General features: G+C 36.9%; 1 protein-coding gene across 1 annotated transcript; it reads left to right on the top strand.

Annotated features, from left to right (window-relative positions):
* The first annotated feature begins 4,286 nt into the window (after positions 1-4,286).
* LOC122068736 (peptidyl-prolyl cis-trans isomerase CYP23) lies at positions 4,287-8,049 on the top strand. The gene is made up of 7 exons (XM_042632617.1): positions 4,287-4,406; positions 4,498-4,646; positions 6,066-6,138; positions 6,241-6,330; positions 6,953-6,992; positions 7,577-7,659; positions 7,765-8,049. Exons 1-7 carry the CDS (start codon positions 4,287-4,289, stop codon positions 7,783-7,785), a joined length of 576 nt encoding a protein of 191 aa, XP_042488551.1. The 3' UTR covers positions 7,786-8,049.
* Positions 8,050-8,808: the final 759 nt, after the last annotated feature.

The raw sequence follows: 8,808 nt of genomic DNA, 5'->3' as shown, positions 1-8,808 counted from the left end.
TGGGAAGAAGGGGGGGGAGGGTGGGGAAGAAGTTTTGAGTCATGTGATTTACAAGAACAATCCTACCAAAAATTTACAAGAACAAATTTTATAAGGATCCAACTTCCAAAGCCCATTCATGCTCCTTACAGAATATTTTAACTGAGTTCTCATAACTAAGCCAAACCCAGTCTTGGCCCAATAACTAATATCTGAAGCTGAATAATTGAACATTAGGGCCAAGGATAGAGCCTCAATCTAAAGCTAAGCCCATCAACCTTGAGATGAGCTTAATACTCGGCTAGGCCCACTAGACCAGTACTGCAACTATTATTAGACTGGATTTAGCCTATGAATTGCAATGTAATAAAGGTAAGCTCAGGAGAATCAATTATGTCTTTGATGTCTTAATCCATAGTGGAATCCTTAAACTATGGTTTTGGGAATTTGACTGAATCCCTAGATTGTGAGTTTTTTAGAACATTGGGGCCACTCACACGGGGGTGTTTAGTGGTTATTCACTACTTTTAGTGAAAATTGAATAGTTCTCATTCAACTCCTATATAACCAGATCAATACGATTGTGGAGTTAATATGGGCCAACACGACTAATCAGGCCAAAGAAGGCCAATTCTGAGAACATACACGCTAGGTAATCAAGAATCATCAAAGATATTAATCTAATAAGATATTTTGTATATTATGACAAAGGCCCACTTCGAAGCCAAATGCTTGGGCTACTCTGGCCAAAGCCCGTGAACATTGCGGGCTTGGGTGGGCGTTACTCATTCCAGGCCCACTTCCCTTCCTTTCTTATCCCTCACTCCTGATTCCGGTCTCCCCCACTCCGAAGACTTCGTTCAGAGATCTCGCGCCGAAGTACCCGGCAAAATGCGAACGAGTGGTTGGGTTTGGATCCTTACTTGCATCTCTTCGCGTTTACTCGAGCTTCCTCTGAGGATTCTGAACTCGGATCAGCTCGTGTTGTTTTCCAGGTTTGTTTGCACGACTCGAACATGTCTTTGCTGTCCTTATTCTACTTTCTCTTTTCAATTTCATCCTGTTGATATTTTAAGTCTTGACTTTAATTAGCGATTCCGAAATGTTTGGTGCTTTGAGAGGATTTGTACTGAGAAAGAAAAGTATGAATTATCCGTAAAAGATATGCAAGTGATCCGGAAGCTTTGCCCTTCAATTATTGCTTTGTTGAAATTTTGGGCTTGGATGGATTACCAAAAAAAAGAAAAAAAGGAATAGTAGTTCTTGTCTTCGATATTTACTTGTAATTGATGGAGATTTCTGCTGGAGAAAATTAACTTACTAATTTTCCCAGTGCACTCTCGTTAATTGTTCTATGCTTGAATTGTGCCATCACATTATGTAATTTCTGCTAGCTGCTTCTACAATCTACATTCTTGGGTTCAGCGTTTACTTGATGCTTCTTCTGCTAAGTACTGAGCGATTTTGCTGGTTGGTCACCGTAATTGCCTTTGGGTAATGCGCAATCTCATAACCACAGAGGCCCTCATTGGTGAATCATGAATGCTAAATATATTTTTCCTCCCAACTTCGCTATTCATATTTTTTTTTTTTTTTTAATTTTATTTTATTTTATATATATATATGGTAAAAATTCATATCAATACATAAGGGAGGAAGGCAAGTTTCCTTTTCCAAAATGATGTCCTCCATGCCTAACTCTCTCAACTGCAGCAGGGTTTTACCCAATTTGTGCACTTGTAAAACAGGACCTGGCATCAGCCATACTGCTAAAGTTTTATCCCTGATTCTGTAACTCTTTATGAGCAAAAAGTTGAATCTTCAATATGGGTCTAAGCATTTGTATTTATGATGATGTGGCTCTTCCACGGTAGAGGACTTGTAGGTTGTACAGTAATCCAGAAGCCCGTGGTAGCAGACCTTGCAAATTTTCCAATAGTGTGAACGAGGCCCTCTGTGCAATGAAATCTGGAAGACGAATCAAGAGAGCGGAAGTCATGAAAAATAGGAACAAACTAAGTCAAAAAGGAATAAATAAGCTAGATATAATTCTCAATGATGCATATTAACTAGTTGATTGGGCAATCCAAGAGGTTTGTCGTGGTCTTTCTGTTTATGTCAGTCCTCGGGTGAGCATGCTACTGAAGGAGGATTAATTAAGCCTGGTTGCGTGGTTTATGGATTTTGGGCTTTCACTTTCAATGGGTTTTGGTTATTATAAGCTGAGAAAAATAAAATTTCCAATAATGGGCTTAAGTAGTTAATGGCGAGTGAGTCCCATACTTGGCTTGAGTGAGTCCACACCCCAGAGTTAAGTTGTCCTCTCTGACCCTTTAGTTCAGTGGTCCTCTCTTGCCCTTGATCTTGTGCTTTTCTTTATTTTCTAGTTTATTTTGAATCCCCACCTTTTGAGCTGCATGAATATTCCACACGATTTGAGTGTCATTTGCTTTTTATTATTTCTGTTATTGCATCAAAGAAGTCAAGTCAGCATTGTTGTATGAGTTAAGCCTGCATATAGGCCAGGATGATTGGATATCAAGTGATGCTTTTGGTTTTATGAAACTGATGAGGTTTAATTGGCTTATTGTAGAGGGCATACCTTAGGTTGCAGTTAGGTTGATTATTAGCTTTAATTAGTTCAGTTGATCTATTTTAGTTTTCTCTTGAATAATTTTTTTATTCAGTTAGTTATTCATTACTTCTTTTAGTTCCTGGTCGGTTCCTATTAGTTTTATTGAACCTATAACTTCACATATATTGTTGATTATTTTCTTATTCTTTTTTCTTTTTGGAAAAACCTCATTTTAGTAATTTTTTACTCTTTTCAATTCTTTCATAGTTTTTTCATCGATAAAAGTCTTCTTTATCTAATTCTTATCCCAACTAATTGGGTTTATCAGCACTTAAATTAGTGTCCTTTCAAATTTCTCGATTCTATGGCAGCCAGTTGTCTAATAAGAGATAAAAATCTACAACCAATGCCACATGATGTGTTAGGGCCTACAGAACTTGTGCTTAAAGTAAGGCTGGGTTTGGATAGAATTTAAGAGGGCTCTTGTAATATCTCTTTATAGACCTATTGCATTCACCGCATCCTTGTTAATATTTTTATCTTTTCTTGATGATGTAGATTATTATTCATTTCATTCCTGCACATAATGGAAACATTTAGATTTATCAAACTGTCCACTACATCTCAAGGGAGAGAAAAGAAGGAAAGAGAGGGGTTTGGCTAAGTAGGAGGTAGCCCACCTCTTGGCACTATCGAGGAAGCCAATACCTCATTTCTCTCAAGAGAAAAAATATAGTGTAACCAAATAATCTAGTCTGCTCTTATATTCCTCATCTAAGTAGGAGGTAGCCCACCTCTTGGCACTATCAAGGAAGCCAATACGTCATTTCTCTCAAGAGAAAAAATATAGTGTAACCAAATCAATCTAGTCTGCTCTTCTATTCCTCATCTAAGTAGGAGGTAGCCCACCTCTTGGCACTATCGAGGAGGCCAATACCTCATTTCTCTCAAGAGAAAAAATATAGTGTAACCAAATCAATCTAGTCTGCTCTTCTATTCCTCATCTAAGTAGAGGAGGTAGCCCACCTCTTGGCACTATCGAGGAGGCCAATACCTCATTTCTCTCAAGAGAAAAAATATACTGTAACCAAATCAATCTAGTCTGCTCTTCTATTCCTCATCTAAGTAGGAGGTAGCCCACCTCTTGGCACTATCGAGGAGGCCAATACCTCATTTCTCTCAAGAGAAAAAATATAGTGTAACCAAATCAATATAGTCTGCTCTTCTATTCCTCATCTAAGAATTTAAAACATACACATATCCACTGTTACACATCCATGATTAATTACCCCACCTCACCCATGTTTGCCACATAGGCACCACACTAACCCTATAACAGTAACCTACTAAAGAGGACATCGTCCTACGCTCCTACCTCCACTAAAACACAATATAATAATATATTAATTCTAAGAAATCTATAATAACCCATCAACTCCACTAAGAGAAGCTTGCATGTATCACCATCACTGGAACTGACCCAGCTGGCTGGTATCAAATTCGAACTGTCAGAATACTTTGATAAAATATTTTGCTATATATGAGGTGTTACAAATTAGACTTGCAAGTTCTCTTATGAAAAAATTTAATAAAATTCCATTTCACCAAATTATGCAACTTACTTCTTTATTGACGCACCTTAACGTTTCAATTCCTTTGACATGTTTCTTATGCATTAAGTACCTCTGGTTTTATCCCTGATGAGATCTTCCAATTGTATGGTTAATTTGGAATGCAGACAAATTATGGAGATATTGAGTTCGGATTTCTCCCCAATGTTGCCCCCAAAACAGTTGAGCACATATTCAAACTTGTTCGCATGGGATGCTATAATACTAATCACTTTTTCCGGGTAGTCCCTTAAACCATCAGAATTGTGAGTTGCTGATGAGAAGATAGATTTAGTCTCTCATATGTGTGGCAATGAATGACGGGATATGCAGGTCGATAAAGGTTTTGTTGCTCAAGTGGCAGATGTTGTAGGTGGCAGAATAGCTCCGTTGAACAAAGAGCAAAGAGAGGAAGCTGAAAAAACTGTTGTTGGTGAATTTAGTGACGTGAAGCATGTAAGAGGTGTACTTTCTATGGGAAGGTAAGCCTATATAAAAGCTGTTCTCCAATTGTTAGATGGTGACAGATTCCACCTTATCTTGTTTTATGTTTCTCTATGCATCTTGTAGTGTTTTAATGTTATTAGGATGTTTTCTGGTTGCTTACTCTATAAACAGGTTTAATTGTAAGTTCAAACCTTTGCGGTTTTACGCCCAACATATCATTCATTAAACAGTCTATTGTGAATTTAAATATGGCTGCCAGGTTGCCAGGATCTATCTATATATTTCTAGGCTTCATTTGTACTGACACAGGACACTAATTTTGATATGAGATTGAATTCAAAAAATAATACTCGCCCTATTTCTTTCAAGTCATAAAATTTTACCTGCTGCAAAATAATGGGGAAAAATTCTTAAAAACTGTAGACTGAAGTAAAATTTTACATGGAGCTCATTTGCTAGGTGAAACAGGCAGTTACAAGAATTTTTTTGCAGTGGGTTTGAGGAGGAAACAAACTAGGCCTAAGTAGAAAATTGGGTAAGACATTGCTTTTCGGGCTCCATTTCCTGTTGATTTAGATGCTCATGTGTTGTACACTAAAACCAAGTGACTTGGAGGATGGAAATGCATTCTTACTGTAGGTCACATACAATTAGTGCAATGCCTCATTTATTTAACGGAGTTACCTCCTGCCACGGGTAAACTAGAGTCTTTTAAGCTTAAAGTAAGCGCATAAACTGGAAGGAAAAACAATGAAAGAAGCGAGACTCTAAGGAACTTAAAAACCAAAACTCTAAAGCATGAAAGTAAGTGAACAAATGATGGAATAAAGTAGTATGATGTTAAAAGTGAAAACGGTAGTAGTTTTCCTCCGAGTCCAAAGCTGCAGCTGTACACCATGTGTAACATTTTGAATTCATTCATTTGATAACATATGTTCAATAGAATAGTTATGTTTATCTGGCATGTCTTATGCTTTCATTTACTGTTTGGAATCATTTTAGGCCCAAACAAAAATGAAACTGTGGTCAGACAGCTTCATGGAGATCTCAATTGTTGTGTTGCAACAAATTCTTCTGCAACTACAAATAAGAAAATTCTACATTAAACTAGTGGTAGTAAGTCCTCCAGCTAATTTATTATGTAGTGGTGCTGGTTAGGAAAACATTCACAAGATTTAGTTTGATCCCTCGAGGACAATTTTCATGATGCCCCCACTTGTTTTGAGCTTTCACAATGACCACAATTATGAAATGTCTGACACTGGTTAGTAATCTCTATCCTGGTGTTCTATGTCAAAGACAGACATGTGATCGAAGTTGTCTCCATTCAGCTTGCCCTCTTTATCTTCTGAATGTGCTGGGCACTGTAAATCTTTGACTTGCTTCAATTCTGGCCTCTTTTCTACATCGAAAGTCCTCATTATTCCACTTTTCATGTAATTGTATTTGTATAGGTATGCTGATCCCAATAGTGCATCTTCCTCATTTTCAATCCTTCTCGGAAATGCCCCTCACCTTGATGGTCAGGTATTGTTCTTAGACTTACTACACGTTGGTAAACATCATTGTCAAGGTTTATTTTTATACTTATCTGTCATTTTTCTTTGTGTTATAACTCTGCCGACTTAGTATGCGATATTTGGTAGACTTACTAAAGGTGATGAGACATTAAGAAAGTTGGAGCAACTCCCTACCCGTCAAGAAGGGATCTTTGTTATGGTAAATTTCTTTATGCTTTTGGAATACATATGATATTTTGTTATAGTACATAAAAATATTTGATTCCTGTCCACATCTCTCAAACTAAAAGAGAAGATTCCCATTTTCTTGGATTTTGGGTAAAAAGCAGACTCTCATGAAGCATTTTATGCTCAAGAAGGAATGGTGAAGCCTTGCAAGTCATAGATTGGGTTGTTATGCAACAAATGTACATGCTTGCCACTTGATTATCTACTCCCTGCCTTGTTCTCTGCCACGTGGTAAAAGATATATGTTCCCTGGCGATTCAAAAAATAAAATAAAATCTCAATGCTGTTCTTTGAAAGTGGAATGTCTATAGCACAGCATTGAATGATGGACTCCATGACATAGTATTTTCTGCAGCTCTTCACAGATATATGTCTAGAAACTAACTCCTGTTTTATCTCCTGCACACTTGCCTTTGTACTTCATGCATTTAGAATGACTCTGCAGTTAGTCTCCTGTGTTTACAGAATTACAGGCGCATCATAAGAAATATTGATAAGGGATGAAAATTAACATAACATGTTCAGTGTTTTACTTCAGTTTACATGCTGATTGTGAGTACAGAATTAATTAGTAACCATGCTTTCATTTGCAGCCAATTGAGCGGATCAGTATCCTATCGACCTACTTTTACGGTGAGAACTGAGCAACCTGTAAACCTATCCTGATATTTTTTTTCCTGTGTCATTTCTATATTAGATAATAGGTTTCCTAATGCTCACAGTTTTTTTTTTTTTTTTGGGTCACAGTTTATGTTTAGTTAGAATTGCAACATATGTGGTTCAGTTTCAGACCATCGTATCCATGTGTGCCTTGCAACATATATGCTCACAGTTTTGAAAGTTGTGGTACCATTGCAATTGAGATGTATGGGGAAACATTTGTTTTCTAGCTTCCTATCACATTATTCATGCACAGCATTCAGTTACACATGATCCTCAGTACCCAAAGAATGATGGTTCCCACCTCTTGATTACATGTAGAAGCAATATCCAAATTGTAGTGTTTTTTGCAAATTGTAGTGCCGAAGTGTAGTTAAAAACCTGTTATGGTATCAGCATAACTACCAGCTCTTGTACTACTTGCAATAAAAGTAGTACAGGTAAATATTGTTTCTTTTTTTTTTTCATGACCCATAAGAAAACACAAGGCAGCCCCAAAATATTGTTACAGGTCTACTTTGTAACATTTTCTCTATTAATGGTGCTTTCTATGATAGATACCGATGGAGAAAACTGCGAACAAGAGAAATCAATGTTGAGAAGAAGGCTTGCTGCTTCTGCTATTGAAATTGAAAAACAGGTAAATATGAAATTTCAAGTGTCAAACAACCTCCCTGATTTTTTGTTCGTTACTTTTTTTTCTGTTGCAAAGCCCGTCTAGGACTTGATGATGTTTTTGTTGCAGAGAATGAAATGCTTCCCATGATTGCAAGCAGCAACAAAGCCATTCTTGGGCCTCTGCTAGGGCATGGAAAATTTTCACAAGCAACCTGAATTGACAAGTGTTTAGTGTATGCACCTGGGAGGGGGTTTGGGGGGGATCTTAATTGCATAGTGATAGTGTAAGTTCATCCAAGTAATGCATTCAAGAATGCAGGTTTTGAAACATTTATAGTATTCCATTAAATGTTGAAACATTCAACTCTTCTTACCAGAAAAAGAAATATAAATATTTAATTTTTTTTTTTAATTTTTATATTTGGCAACAGGTTTTATTATACCGTTGCTATAAATAGGTTATTATTAGGCTTAGGCGACGGATAATTATCATTGGCATATACATTTTTTGCGACGGATTTTTTTATATGGTTGCTATAAATGAATTTCGTCTGTTATTTATATAGTTATAGGCAAAGGCATTTGCTATCGTTAAAAATATATTAGGTGACGGAAAATATAATTCCGTCACTAATATTACTTTTCCCAACCACCCATGTTTTCCCGTCGCCTATTTTTAGCTGCGGCAGTATCTGCGACGGAAAATTAACCGTCACCTCTATTTTTAGTGATGATTTTTTATTTTTTGCGACGCTTTTTTTCCGTCTCCAAAAACGTGTTTTCTTGTAGTGACACCACAATTAACATGTTCCCTATTGCTACTAAACCAAAACCCAAAGATGATTCTCGCAACACACATGAATGAGGAAAGACCGAGACCTATGAGGATCATGAAACCTCGTACCGTTGGCCTTAAGGGGTGAAGAAGAGTAAAACTCATGATCTTTTCCTTCCTTAGCATTGGTTTCTTGCCAACTAAGCTACCCCTTGAGGTTCTATTCCCACCATAGTTATAAAAATTGGATTGGATTGGCCAGGCTCGGTTGGATTGGATTGGTATCAGTCTAATCTGATCCCCAATATTAGTTCGAACTATATCCATCCACTGGTAAGATATGTACATATAAGGGTAAAATGATCCAAAACATCAATTTTTTTAACAAGATAAATC

The sequence above is a fragment of the Macadamia integrifolia genome, unplaced genomic scaffold, assembly GCF_013358625.1.
Source record: "Macadamia integrifolia cultivar HAES 741 unplaced genomic scaffold, SCU_Mint_v3 scaffold456, whole genome shotgun sequence".
Lineage (NCBI taxonomy): Eukaryota > Viridiplantae > Streptophyta > Magnoliopsida > Proteales > Proteaceae > Macadamia > Macadamia integrifolia.
This window is presented reverse-complemented; position numbering and strand designations above follow the sequence as displayed.

Coding starts and splice junctions, on each gene's coding strand:
- LOC122068736 (XM_042632617.1), top strand. CDS start 4,287: ATGCAGACAAATTATGGAGATATTGAGTTCGGATTTCTCCCCAATGTT. Junction 4,407..4,497: donor ATACTAATCACTTTTTCCGG/GTAGTCCCTTAA, acceptor CGGGATATGCAG/GTCGATAAAGGTTTTGTTGC. Junction 4,647..6,065: donor GGTGTACTTTCTATGGGAAG/GTAAGCCTATAT, acceptor GTATTTGTATAG/GTATGCTGATCCCAATAGTG.